Raw genomic sequence first — 18,107 nt, 5'->3', positions numbered from 1 at the left:
CTGTTGGCATCTGTGGTCTCATTGGTGTTTCTCCCTGAGGTGCCTCTCATAGCCCAGGGATGCCTAACGTGAGCAGCAGTGGATCCATTTGGAGCCCGGTAATCTGGGTTTACAGTCATAATCTGTTACTTATTATAAGGCTGGTAAAGGTTTGTTTGTTTGTTTGTTTGTTTGTTTGTTTTTACTTTTCTTCTTTTTTATTTTTTCTCCGACCTATGATTGCTTGCCTACATGTATGTCTGGTGCCTATGGAGGCCAGAAGAGCGCATCGGATCCCCTGGAACTGGAGTTACAGATGGTTGTGAGCCGCCATGTGGGTGCTGGGAATCAAACACAGGTCCTCTGGAAAAGCAGCCAGTGTTCCTAACCACTGAGCCATCTCTTCAGTCCCCCAGCAAAGGGTTTGTTTTGTCTTGGAATTGTGTGTGTGGTGCAGTGTGTGCCTGTGTGTCTCTGTGTGTGTGTGTGTGTGGTACAGTGTGTGACTCTGTGTGTGTGTGTGTGTGTGGTGCAGTGTGTGCCTGTGTGTCTCTCTGTGTGTGTATGTGGTACAGTGTGTGACTCTGTGTGTGTGTGTGTGTATGTATGGTACTGTGTGTGCCTCTGTATGTGCATGTGTGTTTGGTGCAGTGTGTGACTATGTGACTCTGTGTGTGTGTGTGTGTGTGTGTGTGTGTGTGTGTGGTACAGTGTGTGACTCTGGGTGTGTGTGTGTGGTACAGTGTGTGCCTCTGTGTGTGTGTGTGTGTGTGTATGGTGCAGTGTGTGCCTTTGTATGTGCATGTGTGTATGTGCATGTGTGTTTGGTGCAGTGTGTGCCTCTGTGTGTGTATGTGTGTGTGTGTGGTACAGTGTGTGACTATGTGACTCTGTGTGTGTGTATGTGTGTGTGTTGCAGTGTGTGCCTCTGTGTGTGTGTGTGTGGTGGTGGTGGTGCAGTGTGTGCCTTTGTATGTGCATGTGTGTTTGGTGCAGTGTGTGCCTGTGTGTGTGTGTGTGTGTGTGTATGGTACAGTGTGTGACTGTGTGACTCTGTGTGTGTGTGTGTGTGTTACACTGTGTGTCTCTGTGTGTGTGTGTTTGGTGCAGTGTGTGCCTCTGTGTGTGTGTTTGGTGCAGTGTGTGACTCTCTGTGTGTGTGTGTGTGTGTGTGTGTGTGTATGGTACAGTGTGTGCCTCTGTGTGTGTGTGTGTAGTACAGTGTGTGACTATGTGTGTGTGTGTATGTGTGTGTATGGTACAGTGTGTGACTTTGTGTGTGTGTGTGTGGTGCAGTGTGTACCTGTGTGTATGTGTGTGGAAGAGGAGAGAGGACAACCTTCAGGAGTTCTCTCCCACCGTATGGGACCCAGGGGTGGAACTTAAACCCAGGTCATCAGGTTTAACTGCAGGCAACTTGGAGCTCCACTCTCACCTCTGAATGGGCCTTTGTTTGTACGTGTTTGTCTTCTGTGCTTGCTTGTTTTATGTCGTCCAGCTAGCCTCAGAGTTTCTATTTTCCAGCTCAGTTTTCTGAGGACAAGGTTACAAGCATCACTACCGTGCTGGGCTGCCAAAGGCTCTCCAGTTCTCCATGCTGTGACATCAGACAGCAGGGATGCGAATGGGGTGACCATTTGAGTCTCTTCTTCACGTCTTACAAAACATGACCATTTTACTTACTTACTTACTTTTATTTTATTTTATTTTATTTGTATATTTATTTGTGTTTTATTTGGGTGTTTTGCCTGCAGGCAAAATATATGTACACTGCATAATGTAGTGTCCAGGAATGCCAGGACATCAGATTCCCTGGAACGAGACAGGTTTGAGCCACCATGTGGTCCCTGGAAACTGAACCTGGGTCTTCTGCAAGAGCAGTCAGTGCTCTTAACCACTGAGCCACCTTCTCTCCAGCCCCCAAAACATGGGAATTTTATCACTGCTCATTCCAGGTGACCAATTCTTCACGAATTTTTGTTATATTATGATCTGTACTGTGCTATACTTAAAAGGTTTATTTTCAGCCAGGCAAGTGATGGCACACACCTTTAATCCCAGCACTCAGGAGGCAGAGGGAGGCAGATCTTTGAGTTCAAGGCCAGCTTGGTCTACATCCAGACAAGAGAAACCCCATCTAAAGAAAGAAAGATAGATAGAAAGAAAGAAAGAAAGAAAGAAAGAAAGAAAGAGAGAGAGAGAGAGAAAGGCTTATATTTAAGACTGGTCCTGGGGTGATGCCACCTTGTGGTCACACTGTTAACACCTGGAACTTAAGGAGTTTCTTCATTTGTCCTTTGCATCCTGGAATGGATGGTAGGGTGGAGGCCTTCCTAGTGACCACAGGTGCAGAGGGACTTTTGAGAAATTTTAACCTTTTCTTAGCTGCTGCTAGCCACGGTGAACTGCCCCTCTGTAGGAGGAAGGCAATAATGCCACCTTGGATCATAGACCAACTATCTCAGGAAGTCAGACCCTGCTTCACTCTCCATGTGTGTGTGGAGCCACAGAAGACCAAGACAACTGCCCACTACACAGAAGGATAAGCCAAGGTCTGTGGAGGTTGTGAGTCCTGCCGGAAGCTCATCCTACAGAAGGTGCTGTGAGGGTCACCTCCACACAGGCAAGTCTTGGATTTTGTTCACTGTTAAGCCATAGTGAGCACGGTCTACGTTCTTTTTTTTTTTTTTTTTTTTTTAATTTACTTATTTTTATTTTATATGCATTGGTGTTTGAGGGTGTCAGATTCCCTCATGACAGTTGTGAGCCACCATGTGGTTACTGGGAATTGAACTCAGGACCTCTGGAAGAGCAGCCAGTGCTCTTAACCGCTGAGCCATCTCTTTGGCCCACAATTTAGGTTCTTAATAAATAGCTGTCTAATAAGAGAATGAATAAGCGGACAAATCATCCGTCCATCTGCTTGACGTGTGGGCCTGTCACTCATTCTCCACGATCACAGCAGCTGATACTTCCGAGGTACGAGCTGATGGTGGGCACTGTCCCCAGCTGGCCAGTGCGCTGACTCTCAGCGTGACCATCCTCACCCTGAGAGTAGACTTGACCGTAAGCAATAGCTCCCACTCTACAAGCATCAAGACTGAACCCCAGAAACCTGTCATCTCCCAAGAATTGCAGTTAGGAAGTGACCTTGCCAGGATTCAAACCCAGGCAGTGCAGACCTGCCCAGAGGCCTGGAGCAAAGGAAGGACCAATTTCTAGCTGGTCCCAAACAAGACTGGAGAGCCAGCTCCAGCTAGGCAGCCATCTTGTCTAGATGGCTAAGCTGTAAAGATGCTAAAACCCTCGCTGCTTGTGCAAAGGGATGAGGGGCCGCAATGTTGTTCCTGTGGTCTCTTGGTGGCTCATTTCGAGGTTGGTGGAGGCAAAACTCTGAAATCGCTACCCTGCATACATATACAAACATACATGCATTTACACACGTACTTCAAGTGGACGCAGCTTGTGAGACTTTTCAGATTCCATTTTCTGCAGAGTGTGTTGGCACATACCTGTAATCCCAGGACTCTTGAGGCTAAGACTGGAGGACCAAGCCTGGTGATCTTTCAATATCTTGTGCCCACATGATAGAGAGAGCCAACTCCCAGACATTTTCTGACACAATGGCATACATGTGTTTACACACTTGCACACACAGATACAATGCATACAAATGTCTATATGTGTACGCGCATGCGCACCACACACACACAAGACTGATATGGTGACACATGCTCCAAGGCTGGGGAGGTGGAGACTGGGATACTCCGTGACCAGCCAGCCTGGCCTACTTGCTAAGTTCTATCTAGGTCAATAAGAGACTTGGTCCCCAAATCAAGATGAATGGCATCTGAGAAATGACACTCACAGTTGTCTTCTGGCCTGCACATGTGTCTGTGCACCCCCAGGTACACATGCACAATTTTTTTTCATCCCTGAGATCTGGCTCCTCTCCCTGGCAAGATTTCCACATCCCACCAGAGGTTGCTCTTCCTTGGGCTCCAACCCCTCTCAGATGGCCTAGCCTCTCCAATCGCACTGCTCCTAGAAAACACTGGCCCTTGTACCCATGCCACCAGCTGGCCTGCTGCCTTCAGGCCTTTGGTCTCCAGCCTCTCTCTTCTCATTTACTCTAAGTCGTTCTGACTCCTAGCTCTGCAGACCCTACGTTTCTGGCTCTGGCTGCCATTCAGGGTCTGCCAGCAGCCTGCCAGCCACCTTCCCACTTTGTCTACCCAGTGTCTCAGTGAATTATCTTTCCACAAGCTGAGAAGCTGCCTACAGAAAGACAGCTGCTGGTAAGCCAGCTCTCAGACCGGAGGCACAGGGCTTCAGAGGTACCGCACCAGGGACCTCTAGGAGCAAATTCACTGCTAGTGTTCTGACTGCCATGTTGAAGTGACATCAGGAGACCTATGAGCTGCTGCGAAAGTCAAGTAGATGTCCACAGAAAAGGAACGAGTTCCCCACACACACATGCACAGGCTGGTGAATGCTCGTGCCAAACTTGGCATGGATTCTGGCCCAGATTGTCTGGGTTTGATTCTTGGTGGCATTTAACAAGATGGTCCTAGAGAGATGACTAACTTCTCTGCACCTAAGATGCCTCAAGCATAATATATATAATATATATATATATATATATATATATATATATATATATATATATTCCAAATGGCACTGAGGGCTAGGTAAGATGATTTATGTTGTGCAAATGGACTAGTGCAGGGCCCGACCTTATATTCATCTGTAATCTTCGATTTTAGGGTTCATCTGTTTCATCTCTTTCTGGGGCTTGGTCCAGGTTGGTGACATGTACCAAAGCCCGTGCTGGATCACTGAGAGTAAGAGATGGCGAGAGAGATCCCAAGGGATCAAGTGTCTAGATCTAGCTGGCTAGGTCCAGCCACGTGTAAGCAAGGCAGAAACGCACACCCAAGACCAAGAGAGGAGCTGAGCCATAGGTGGTGCCATAGGGAAGCGAGAGGACCACCAGACGAGGGAGGATACAGGGATACCTCAGGTCAGTCCCGCACTGCCCAGACCAAATCCAACCCCCATCCCTGGGCCCAGCTGGGACAAGAGAGCCAGTCCACAGGGAAGAGAATAGAGGCGTTGAAGACATTTATTCGTGAAAACACTCGGGTTCAGGGGAGATGGCTACTGGTTACAAGCTCTAAGGCTCTCGTCAAACAGCCATGGGCCAGGGCACCCCCAGGGAGGGGGTGAGCTGGCAGCCCCCTGGACACAAACCATGGTGTCAGCATATCAGGGGACAGAGGGCCCTTCCTCACCACCTGCCCTGCCTTAGGGTTAAAGTGCAGCTGGGAAGAAGGAGTGGATAGAATAGGGCACTAGGGAAAGCCGAGGTCAGCAGGGTCCCTATGCAGGGGCTTCCTGTCCACTATGGTCCCAGGTGATGGAGTTAGATCATCACCTCTTTCAGAAAGACCAGCCCCCAAGACAGTGGGGCTGGCTGCAGCTGCTTCCCTAAAGGGTCCAGAACGTGGGGAGCAGAGAGTTAAGATCTCTGGAGGGAGAGACAGAAGGGATCTTCTCTCTTCAGTGACACTCCGCACCTGAATCAGCAGGGTCCTGCCCCAGCCTGACTCCTAAGCCACTGCATTGAAGGGGTTACTTCCTTGGCGGTGGGGAGTGAGGGAAGCCTTTAGGGAAACCTATGGGGCTGGAGCTTCCGACTTCTGCCAGCGGTCTTCCCACCCAGATCCTCCTGCAAAGGTGATTCGGACATGATACCCACCCTCTACCCATCACTGGGGATCCTGCCCCATTAGTTGTGTGGGTCCTGGACTGGGCCTGCCCTATTTGAGGCTCTCAGTCATCCTCAGCAGCTCAGCCCACTTCCTATCTATCCCAAGGGCGCCTCTCGAGAAGGCTGAAAGGAAAGACCACATTTCACCTTCCAAAAGAAAAGTCCTGAGGATGTCTGCTTCCTCCCCCCATCTTGCATATATTAAATTGTGCAGCTTGGCTCCAACCCCTCCCTTCAGATCTCCATGGCAACCATGCAGCATTCCAAGTCCATCCAATGCCAAAGGGGAAGGGGGGGGGGGGGCTTCTGCCTATCCCCTCCCTCTTCCCTGGAGGGTGGGACCCAACATTCCACAGGGGACAAGAGGGGAGGAAGAGTTGGGGGCCCTCAGTCCTCAGCCCCCTCTTCCTCAACCTGAGGGGCTCCAGGAGGTTCCTCAGGCTCAGGGGTCTGGCTACCAGGGTGGGGATGAGCGTGGGAGTGTGGTCCAGGCTGGGAGCCCGGCCCGTCTTCACCCTGCACGTAGACATTCAGGCCCTCGTGACTAGGTTCCTTGCCACAAGCCTGACAGCTGCAGTGTACAATCTTCTCCACCAGTTTATCCACTCTGGGCACCTCCTCGTGGCCAGGACACTCCAAGGTCACCTGAGGGGGGCAGGAGGAAGAAAAGGGATGTCTTCTGAAGTTTGGGCAGGTGGAGAGACCCCCAAAATAACACATCTTTGGGAACCAAGAATCCCAGAGTCCACCTGTGACAGCCCAGTGTTCTGTTAACCCATCTGGAGGGGCTTGAGGGGACTCAGCCCCTGCAAACTCCTATTTCTCCTTCTCCTTCTCCTTCTCCTTCTCCTTCTCCTTCTCCTTCTCCTTCTCCTTCTCCTTCTCCTTCTCCTTCTCCTTCTCCTTCTCCTTCTCCTTCTCCTTCTCCCTTTAATGTACTTTTTTTTTTTTTTTTTTTTTTTTTTTTTTTTGGTTTTTTGAGACAGGGTTTCTCTGTATAGCCTTGGCTGTCCTGAAACTCACTCGGTAGACCAGGCTGGCCTCGAACTCAGAAATCCACCTGCCTCTGCCTCCCAAGTGCTGGGATTAAAGGCGTGCACCACCAGTGCCCAGCTAATGTACTTTTTTAAAAGATTATTTTATGTATGTGAGTACACCGTCACTGTCTTCAGACACACCAGAAGAGGGCATCAGATCCCATTACAGATGGTTGTGAGCCATTATGTGGTTGTTGGGAATTGAACTCAGGACCTCTGGAAGAGCAGTCAGTGCTCTTAACCTCTGAGCCGCCTCTCCAGCCTCCTCTCTCATCTTCTTACACATCTCTCATCTTCTTACACACAGTCCTACCCTTCCTACCCATTCCATTCCTCCTGGCATGAGAGTAGGGGTAAACCCACCCTCACACATACACACTATGCTCCCAGTGAACTTGGAGACAAATCCTGACCCCTTTCTCAGTTCTTCAGGCCCTACAGGCTGGTCCTGGGCTGACCTCACCATGCCAGACCCTGCTGCACTAACAGTAACTCACTGCCTGATCTGCCCCCAGAGACTACTAATGTCTTCCTTCTTCGGAGAAAGTTCTGGCTCAACCCATCCTCCCCACTGGTCTCAAACTCTGCACAACTAACTTCTGGGCAACTTTTGGGTCTGAGCTCCACCCCAAGATCCTGACGAAGCAAGGTTCACTCTATAGCAACCCCCTTAGCACCCCAACTCCTGCCTTGTAGTAATGCTTTGAACTGTCTTCCTCCCTCCCCCTCTCTTCCACAGAGCATCTACCCCATGACCGCTCTTGGGCACAGGTGCAGGTGGGGCACAGGTACAGGTGGGGTACAGGTGCAGATGGGACGCAGCTGCAGGTGGGGCACAGGTACAGGTGGGGTACAGGTGCAGATGGGACACAGGTACAGGTGGGGTACAGGTGCAGATGGGACGCAGGTGCAGATGGGGCACTGGTGCAGGTGAGGCACAGGTGCAGATGGGGCACAGGTGCAGGTGGGGTACAGGTACAGGTGAGGCACAGGTGCAGATGGGGCACAGGTGCAGGTGAGGCACAGGTGCAGGTGGGGCACAGGTGCAGGTGGGGCACAGGTGCAGGTGGGGCACAGGTACAGGTGGGGCACAGGTGCAGGTGGGGCACAGGTGCAGGTGGGGCACAAGTGTCTGATATATTGGAAAAACTGTATATGTATGCGACAGTTGCCCAGTGCAAAGGTATACATCGCTTGAGAGCCTATGGCACAACTTGACTGGGTCAGAGGGTCTGAAACAGTGCCCTGAAGAAACAATACTTGAGTCAAGAGCTAAGAACTAGTAGAAGTTAACTAGCTGAGGGAAAGGGGATGGGGAGGGGGAAGGGAAGGGGTGATGGTTCAGAGCAAAGCAAAGCGCATATGCAAAGATCCTGGGGTGGAAAGAACAGAGCAGTTAAGAAGGACTAAAGTGAGGTGGGCTTGCTGAGTGTCAAGTTGTTGAAGAGAAAGGAGGTTCTAAGAGAGTGCTGGGAGACTGGTGAGCCAGACTGCGGGAAGGTGTTGGGGACACTGTAACTGAAACATTGTCCTAGGCACGGGGCTGAGTGGGGCAGAGAAAGGCAGAGATTCTGGTAACGGTGAGTGGAGACTGAAGAACTGCAATCTCTGTGACATGGATAGAGCCTCGGAAATATCTGGAATCTTCTACAGGTTGGTGTCAGACTGAGAAGCCCTGGAGCAAGGACCCCATGTGCCCATCAGGAACCCTGCAGCCCCCACACATGGCTAAGTATCCAAGGCCTCCGGCTATGGCTCCGGGATTGGGCAGCTGTACTCACAATCTCCCACATGGACTGGGCCGGCATGCAGGAGTCACAGTGCACCAGGGACTCTGTGGACTGCGGGAAGGTGTTGGGGACACTGTAACTGAAACATTGTCCTAGGCACGCCCTGTGGGAGGAAATGTCACTGAGCCTGACCTCCAGAGGGGGGCAGGGAGGGGCAGTCCCGGTGTTCCCCGCCCCTCCCTGGGCCCCTCTCCTCACCCTCTCCCCCCACCCCCCACCCTCAGAGTCCCACCTGTTCTGGATAGACTTGGCCTCACAGCCGCTGTGGCCCACAATCTGCGTGATGTTCTTGGCCTCACACCAGGCACTCTTGTCCGGAAACAGGGCCAGCTTGTTGATGGGTGGCGGGGCAGCCAGCAACATGACAGGGAGGACAGCCCCCACCAGGACCCAAAGCATTGTGCCCGTCACCTCCGGAGCCCTGGAACTAAACACAGGTGGCAGGTGAGGTGTAGTATAGCCTCGGAGGTTAGGTGCTTGGGAGCAGGGGTGTCTTCCAAACATGGGCTATGATCCCAGGATTCAAAGCCGGATCTCCACGGACAAACCAGTAACTTTTTTTTTTTTTTTTTTTTTTTTTTTTTTTTTTGAGATATGATCGTATGTAGCCCAGGCTGGCCTCAAATTAAGTCTGTTTCCAAGGATGACTTTGCACTCCTAATTCTCCTGATCCCACCTACTTATGGCAGCCCTACGCCCAGTTCCAAATACACCTTGGACCTCTCTAAACCTCAGAAGCAGCTCTATGTAGCATCACACGTGACAGCATTGGGGAGATTGAATGGTTTTCAGTAGGATAGTTACTGAAGTCAGACTGGGGGTGCTCCTCGGAGGTACAGTGTGGGCCTAGCTTGCACGAGGACTCTGGATAAACCCCAAGTAATCCTTTGATCACAGTCTTAGAGATTGCTGGCCATTGTTCATGCCTCCTAAAAAGGCACCGATACTCAACTCTATGCCACTCAGACAGATGTGTCTCTTCTTAAGATTCTCCACCGGGGTGTAGCACACACCATTACCCCCAACAGATCCTAACCCAAGTCAAGACCGGTACAAAGTTCTCTGCTTCGGGAGAAAGACACCAAATTCCAGAGTCAACCACGAGATGGCGCTGCAGGACAGAGTCTGTGTTTAAAAGAACCACTTGGAGGGGCACTTCTGCCACCTTCCCCAACTTTATCTCTGTAGGCTTCACCCACTCCCCCAGCCCACCCGACACACACTTCAGAAACAGAGGAGGATGGGGGTGTTCAGAGATACTAAACAAAGGGAAATGCTTCCAAAAGCTCCATCCTCGACCCCTGTGAGACAGAACACGGAGGAAAGGGATCCATCTGTCTGTCTGTCTGTCTAGTGCTTTATGACCCTGGACCTTCGAGTCTCAGTTCCTCCACTTGTCCTCCATCTGTAAAATAAGTGGCACTTTCAACCTGATAGTGTATCAGAATTCCCTGGGGACTTATGGTGTGAAAGCTCCCAGCTAGGATAAGATTCACACTTTCCCAGGGTGGTTCTGATAGGTCCAGTCAGAGAATATAATATACCCAGCTCAGATAGTTGGTAACTGTGTCTTAGTACAGTCCCCAGAGAGGCCTGGATGAGCGTGCCTGTGGGGCAGAGGAACAAAGACATATTCCTCTAGTCCTCTGGAAGCTAGGTACCAGGAGTGGGGAAGCCACGTACTATACCTACCTCCACTGCAAAGTGGCGGAGGTGGCAGAGGCAGGTGTTTTGCAAAGTGTCCGGGGAGGTGACAGTGAGAATCCAGGTGTACTGAGCAAAGGTGGGATGCCAGGGAGGGTCACCGAATGCTCCCCCTCTTCCCAGCTATTGCTCCTCCCGCTGAGAGGTCCTGGTCCCTGAAGATGATCTCTGTCCCTGGCTTGACAGGGATGGGGACAGCTGGGGGTGGGGCTGGACAGTGTGCCTGGATCCCAATAACTTTCTATTGTGACCTACACAATCCAGACTCGTCGACAAGATCTACAGCAAACCTACATTTTTAGAGCAAGCACACCCTAAAGGAATCTACTGGACTCCTCCTACCTGCTACACAACAGCCTCAGCCTCTTGCGCCTGATAGGGCCCCTGCCTTCCCTCAGGAACTAGCCTGAGCCAATGTGTGACTTGGCCTTCTAAAGTGTTCCAAAGCCTGTCGAAAAAGACCAGAGCTCCTGAGCCCTCCCTGTGCTGGACTAGCCCTCTCTCAGCATCAGAGAAGTCTCTGCTATGTCACCTGACTCTGTGACACTTTCTTGGCCATGACAGGCAGGGATTGAGTAAGAGCCAGGTAGGAAGTGAAGCTAAAGTCCCAGTAGGAGTTAGGATTGAGATCTGAGCTCTGAGTACCAACAACAGTCAAGAGATGGACATAGGAGTCGAAATGGAAGAGATGAGGTTTGAGGCTGCCAACCAACATCAGACTGGCTAAAGTGGAGATCAGCCTGGAGGTTAACCATGAAGCTACCTGAAGACAGGGACATTTGCAGTGTCCCTGGCCCAGAGATCAGGCTCTGTTACTGGAGCTGGCAGAAGTTGAGAAGAAATGAGTTAGGCTGAGTTAGAAAAACACCTCCTTTATCTTCCTTTACAGGTGCCCGGTGGGAACAAGGATTAGCCATGCCCTTCAGAAGAACGGTATATTCCAACCCACCAGACCCTGACCAGGATCTGGAAGCAGAACACTGGGATCACCCTTGAGCTCCCAGAACAGCAGCCTGAGCACCGATAAACCGACCCTCTGTCCCTGGGGTTCTCAGTGTTGGAACTCTGTAGCCTAGGAGCTGTGTGGGTGTAAGAAAGAGTTTATCTCTCACAGCCCACTTCCCTTGTGTAAAGGAGAAACACAACTCCTTCCCAGAACTTCGAGGTTCTTATGACAGCACCCAGCACCCAGTATACAATACCCAACATCCAACACCCAGCAGCCAGCATCCAACACTCAGCTCTAGCACCCAGCATCCAACACCCAATACCCAGCACTCAGCATCCAATATCCAGGACCCAGCATCTAACATCCAGCATCCAATATCCAATATCCAGCACCCAGTATCTAATACCCAGGACCCAGCCTCCAGCACCCAGCATCCAACACCCAGCACTCAGCATCCAATATCCAGGACCCAGCATCTAACATCCAGTATCCAATACCCAATATCCAGCACCCAGTATCTAATATCCAGGACCCAGCATCCAGCACCCAGTATCCAACACCCAGCATCTAGCACTCAGCACCCAGCACCCAACCAACACTAGCTCACTTTCCAGGAGGGATCATGAGTGAAGCAGGGCAGTGTCAGAAGGAAGGCTAAATTTTCCATTAGGAAAGCCCCTCCTCTGCCCCTCCCACCCTACCCAGAGGCCATGGTGCCCAGTGCAGGTTTAATCTGTTGATTCTACTTGTTTGTGTTCTCAACCAGCAGCTCGGCTCATCTGTGTCTAAGCAGCGGTTGGACTTTCCCTTCCTGGGCTTTCAGAGCCTCACCCAGCTTCTCATGCCTTCCACCCTGAAGGCCATGCAGAGTGCCAGAGAGCCAGGGCAGGACCAGAGTCATCTGTGCAATCAACACCCAGGCTCCGCAGAGCTTGTCCCAAGACAATTCCAGCATCAGAGAAGAGCCATGCCCTCCTGTGGGCTGTTTCATTCCCTGTAGCTGGCAAACCCTTTCTAGGTACCTTCGAGGAAGGTGAGAGAGAAGGGAGGGTGTAGCCGGAGGGCCCTTCATTTACCCACAGGGGCAGTGCAGACATGCCTGAGTGAGGGGGGGGGGTAGAAGATCATAATTCTGGGTTGAACAGAGGATTACAAATGGGTACTAGTGGGGGTCGAGGGAGGAAGCTCCTGGCTGAGAGTTTGCTGCTAGAGCGAAGACCAGAAAAGGGGATAGTGCCCCAAAGCCTCTCCTGCCTGGCAGGGAAATGTGGGTCCTAACTGCAGCTGCTGTTCAAAACGCTGTCCCATGTCAACTTACAATCACTGTATGGGGAAGGCCCCATCTCCCTCCACTTTCTACATGAAGACCGGGAACACACACGGGGCAGCTGGAACTTGTGTGAGCTTCTATGTTCCCTCCTATGTAGGGAAAGTCAAGTCTTGATCCTGAGCAAATCAGGTGGGCTGGCAGCCACCTTCACAGGTGGAAGTTTCACGAAGTGGGAGAAAGGGAAAGCAAGAAATGGGAGAGAGAGGTGTCCATGGAGTGGGGAGCTGGGATGGGATTTGGGGTATCCTGGGGGCTACCCTCCTCTCCCTGTCAGAACTCTGATGTTCAGCCACTGCCTCATCTGAAACCTGGCTCCACAGACAAGAGTTTGAGCCCCACTCCTGGATCCCCAAAGATGGTCACAACAGAACCTGGTTCCTGGGGTTTGGATAAGTGAGGAGTGTGTCCCCGCTGGGAGTTCAATAGCACCCTTAACACAGGTGGAGTTTATACAGGTGCCCACCCTGGCCACACCTCAGACTGGGGGATGGGGTGGAAATTTCGAGTGAACCTCTCAGGGTTCTAGATTCTGACAGGTATAGGCTTTCTTTCAAGCTCCCCGTAAGGGGCACTTTGCCTTTTCTGAATTGCCACTCAAACAGAAAAGAAGCGCCCACAGGGTGACATCCACAGGGTGACATCCACAGGGTGACCCATGCATCTCACACAGGCCAAGAAGAGGCTTGCCCATCTCTCCCAGGCAGGAAGGGGGCAGAGAGCACTGTGGCAACTTCCCTGGCCCTTGACTCATGGGGCCCTTCAGGAATGCCAGGGGGTGGAGCTGTGAATACACGGGGCTTGGCTCATAGCACACCTGCCAGACTCTAGCAGCTATCCTGAGACTCACCAGAGAGGTAGAAGCCCTGGGCCTAGCCTGCAAAATCAAACCACCAAAGACCATTCAAACTGCTCAGGGGTATGGCCTGAACAGGCATCTATCTGTGTTCCCCACATGACTCTGAGGCCCAGCCAGGTCAGGAGCTGTGCCCCACCTCCCGCTCCCCAGGAAAAAAAAAAAAAAAAAAAAAAAGGCCCCTTAATGTCAAGACTGACAGAGTTCCTTCAGTTGCACAACTGGGTTCTAATGGCTATAGCAGGATGGGACTTAGCTCTCAAGGACTTAGCTCCTAGCAATACCACCCACTAAAGCCTTAAAGCCTTTTGTACAGCAAAGGGGTGACTTGAAGTGTGGAGGGAATAATTCCCTCTCCCCAGTTTCCCCCTTTTTTATTTTCTATTTTATTTTTTTAATTTTGAGACAGGGTCTCACTTTATAGCTCTGGCTGTCCTGGAACTCGTTATGTAGGCCAGGCTGGCCTGGAACTCTCAGAGAACTCTCTGCCTCTGCCTCTGCCTCCCAAGTACTGAGATTAAAGTCATAAAACACTTATGCCTGGTCCCTAAATTCCTCTTTTGCTAAATATGAAAAAGTTAAGACCATTCAATCCCCACAAGGATTTTCAAGGGAGATTGTCCATACACACACCCCAGGCTTATACACACACACACACACACAGTCTCTCCTCACTCTCCACAACTACCGCTGGCTCAGGTTCGGATCTCTGCTCAAACACCTGAAGGTTTGTGTGCCTCAGTTTTCTCATCTGTAATGTGGGAATAGTAGAGGCCACTCCCCCAGGCAGCTGTAAGAGCTAAACTGAAGAGTGTATATAAGGTTGTCACTGTGGGGTTACAGCTTCAGGAAGTCACCATGAGCAAAGGCTTGCCCTCACCCCGGGCCTCTCTTATCCATCTTAGCCTCTAGATCCAGTTTAATCCTTAGTGTTTCTCAATCCAGGAAGCATCTGCCAAGTGATAGGAATTTAGGGGATACCTTGAGTTGAAACTTAAGCAAGCAGCAGGATGGCTGGGAACGGTTTCACAAGCTGCCAAGTGTCACTGACACACCTACTTGCCAGGGCAGGAGCTGAGGCAAGACTTCACCAAACTCTACCCCTTCGGAAGACAAGGGCCCTGAAAGTGTAACCCCTTCTAGAGCTAGCTACGAAGACTGCAGGCTATGCCTGGTGCCCACTGCGCATGCGGCTGGTGGAGAGGGTGTGGTGCTTGTGGCCGCTGCCCTGGGCTTGGGGATCAGCAGGGTGGGGCGATCCTCCAGGTCTTGGAATGAGTACAGGGACTTCCTTGAATGGATCAACTGAAAAACGCTGCTGGGGAGGGGGCAAAGCAGTATCGGGCCTGAGGTCCGGCTCACACCAGCCAGGCCTGGCTCCGGGTTCCTGGGTGCTGAGGGAGAGCGGTATCCCAGGATGAGTGTCATAGGGGCAGGACTGGTCACACAGAACCGTGTCAGTGACCTGTACTTCACCTCTGTACGCTTCACACTTACCACCTGTGAAATAGACGTCGGCATAGCCTGGGAACATCTGGCTTAGTAGAGTCCCTTGGGGAGAGTCTGGCTCCAGTGTGCCGCTTGAGGCCACAAGGATTCCATGACCCCAGGAGCACCACAGGGTGACTTTCCTTCCTTCAGCTCCAGGGCGAAGCCTGAACAAACTGTGTGGTGGGTGGGTTGATACCCAGGGTTTGTCCCATGCCACCCAGGCCTACCTCCTAGGGCCAGGCAGCCCTGGGTATTCCTATGCAAACAGTCAGGCCCCACAGACCCTTCTGCCCATAGACCAGAAACAGTCTCCAAAACTAATGTATGCTAACTACCGGCTGCAGGGCAGGCCTACACATCTGCTCAACAGAAGTTCCCCTCAGACCTCACCAACAACCCTGCCCACCCCACAGCCTCCGACCCCTGGGGTTGCCAGTAGGAGGAAGGAGCTGAAATTTCACTTAGAGGAGGCTGTATCCCTGGCTAAGACACAGCCTCCACTCCCCTGTCTACCCCTCCAACACACAGGCCCAGGAGAGAGGTCTGGCTTTTCAGGGAAGGGTGGAGAGGGGTGGGGGTCACCAAGGAAACGCCCCAGCCTTGTCTCTTCTTTGGCTCTAAGTCAAGGCAAACCCGCCCAAATAGTTCCAGCATCCGTGGGAGTCTCGGGAGGCTGGTTGCTCAGTGACAAAGAGTGGGGGGCTGCCTGTTGACAACTTACTTCCCCACCCTCAGCCTGTGCCAACAGACTGTTTTCCTGGGGTGTTCCGAGTTTCAGGCTGGTGGCTTCCAGCTGGGCAAAGGCCTTGGAAAGCCTGGAAATGTGGCTTTCTCCCCTAGATGCCCCCACCCCCACCCCCAGCCAGGCCAAGGCAAGCAGCTGCCCCCTTTAGTGACGCTTGTAAAAGATCATCGCCTGGCCCGGGAGCCAGAGCCGGCTGGAGGGCAGGTGGCCGGCAGCGGAGCCCTGCGGTGAACACTGCCTCACTGGGGTGGAATGCTTTACAAGGCTCTACCCGCTGGAAACGCCAGCTAGCTCAGGCAGGCGGGCGCTCACTCTTGTTCGTTCGCTCTCTCTCTCTCTCTCTCTCTCTCTCTCTCTCTCTCTCTCTCTCTCTCTCTCTCTCTCTCTCTCTCTCTCTCTCTCTCTTTCTCTCTCTCCCTCTCTGCCCCTGCAAGTGGGGGTGGGTGACACCGGCCAGACTTTCGAGCAGGGAAGAGCAGGATTTGGGGTCTTTTGTAGTGCCAGAGGCACTCTCCACGAGCCCAGCTGTGGGACCGCGTCTTGGAAGTCGGGGCAGGATGCTTTGATTTGGAGAGTGGAGGTCAGGGAGGCTCTCCGCGGCCGAGAGAAAACAGACAACCCGAAAGCAGAAACACAAGCCCAGAGAAAGTGAAAATCGAGGCGAGAGGGACAGCGGGAGGGACAGAACTAAGAAAGCATAGGGGGCGGAAATGGAACGATGGAGAGCCAGAGACCTGTGGATGGGAGACAGGGACCGAATGAGCAGCAGCTAGGAAGGGACTAGGAGAGATCCAGAGGACGCATGAGCCCAGTGTCCCAGCGCTGCCCGGCGCCTGCCGGGCGACACTCTCCCTCCTACTCTCAGTCCCGGCGGTGAAACTCCTACAAGAAACCGAGCCCCGGGGCGCGGCTGGCGACCGGCTCCGGACGCCGCCGGTGCCCCCTGGCCACCCGGGAGCCGCGCCCACGTCCCCAGCGCGGGCGATCGGAGGCGCCGGGCTGGCCGCCGGGCTGCGCAGTGCCGGGGTCGCGGGTTGGCGGGGAGCAGAGAGAAACTGCCGGGCTCGGGAGACACTGCAGATCGCGGGAGCAAAGAGACTCCGGCTGCCCCGCTCCGGTGTGCGGGCCCCGGGCGAGACTTACCGCGCGCGGCGGCCGCGGGGAGCGCGGCGCGTCCTCCTAGGGGTCCTAGAAAGTGGGGTGCGAGCCGCGGGGGTCGCAGGCCCGGGGTCCTCGGGCTGGGGCGGCCCCGCGAGGCTCGGCTGGGCTGCGCTGCTGGCCGTCTGCGGCCCCGGGCGGGCGCGAGGCGCGGGGGAGCGGCGGGCCGAGCGCCTCCGACGTCAGGGTGTCTCAGCTCCAAATAGGGAGTGAGGGCGGGGGCAGCGGCAGCGAGGGGAGGGACGCGCGGGCAGGGCGGGCGAGCGAGCGAGCGAGGGCCGCTCCCTCCGCGCGCGAGCAGGGGAGCCCCGGCCATGGGCCCCGCTCCCCGACGGTCGGGACAAGAGATGAAAGGGCACCAGGCAGGCACCCGGCCGCTTCCCAGGCTTTGATTCCTCCCTGCCTGGCTTTCCTAGGCTGTCAGGTCTTGCCAGGCCTTGGAGTGACAATAGTGGACCTTTGGAGTGGGAGCCCGGCCTTGGACACTGGCTGAGTGTGGCGCTCCAGCCTATTGGGGGTTCCAAGATCCGGAGCCCATCCGAAGCTGTGCCCGATCTTTCCTCGGGAGGTTGGATTCTGATCTGCGCTGTGTCCTTGCCCCTTGCCCCTCAGTTGCCTCCAAACAACTTAACCAGGGCATCCAGAGAAAAGTCTGAGAGGCCAAAACCGACTCACTCTGGCTCCTTGAAGAGGGGACAGTGCAGTTCCCCTCAGGGAGAGGCTAGCTACCTAAATCCAATAAGGTGGATTGCACTGGTGTAGCCTGGTCCATCCGAGTAAGAAGAGAGCTGCGGATTGGGGCTGTAGCTCACCGTGGCCTCTATCCCCAGCATCCCATAAACTGGGTCTAGTGGTGTCCATACAAGGCCTAGGGTCAACTAAATAGTAAGTTCCAGGCCAGCCTACAAAGAAGAGGAAGAAGGTGGTGGGGCCGCCTTTGCTCCTTGAAGGTGATAGCTCAGGGCACTGTATGACAGAATGGCGAGACTTGGGGACCCAGCTGTATCCGTTATACATGGCCATTTCTTTTGGCAATTCGTTTGCACTCAGCCCTGCTCATCTGACTGTCTCCAAGTTGCCAAGCATGGAGAGTGGGGTGTGGCAAAGAGGCCTCCTAGGGGCCTAGTGGTAACATCATGGCTGCCCTAGGCAATCTGCTCGGCAACTCCAGCTGTTGTGCTGTTCTTCAGCCTAGAATTTTCTGCCTCCCTTCATCTCCCTAATAAATGGAGAGGGCTCAGAGACAACGTAAGTAGTTCATCCAAAAGTTAAACAGTTCGAAGCTAAGGTTTGGAGGA

General features: G+C 53.1%; 1 protein-coding gene across 1 annotated transcript; it reads right to left on the bottom strand.

The window, feature by feature from the left end:
* Positions 1-5,086: 5,086 nt before the first annotated feature.
* Positions 5,087-16,956, bottom strand: Nbl1 (NBL1, DAN family BMP antagonist). The gene is made up of 4 exons (XM_034503538.2): positions 16,795-16,956; positions 8,812-9,006; positions 8,571-8,682; positions 5,087-6,397 (listed from the first exon to the last, which is right to left on the bottom strand). Exons 2-4 carry the CDS (start codon positions 8,976-8,978, stop codon positions 6,140-6,142), a joined length of 537 nt encoding a protein of 178 aa, XP_034359429.1. The 5' UTR covers positions 8,979-9,006; positions 16,795-16,956; the 3' UTR covers positions 5,087-6,139.
* Between the last annotated feature and the right edge of the window lie 1,151 nt (positions 16,957-18,107).

The sequence above is a fragment of the Arvicanthis niloticus genome, chromosome 5 (assembly GCF_011762505.2).
Source record: "Arvicanthis niloticus isolate mArvNil1 chromosome 5, mArvNil1.pat.X, whole genome shotgun sequence".
Classification (NCBI taxonomy): domain Eukaryota; kingdom Metazoa; phylum Chordata; class Mammalia; order Rodentia; family Muridae; genus Arvicanthis; species Arvicanthis niloticus.
The sequence above is the reverse complement of the archived record's forward strand: the minus strand, read 5'-3'. Positions and strand labels throughout refer to the sequence as shown.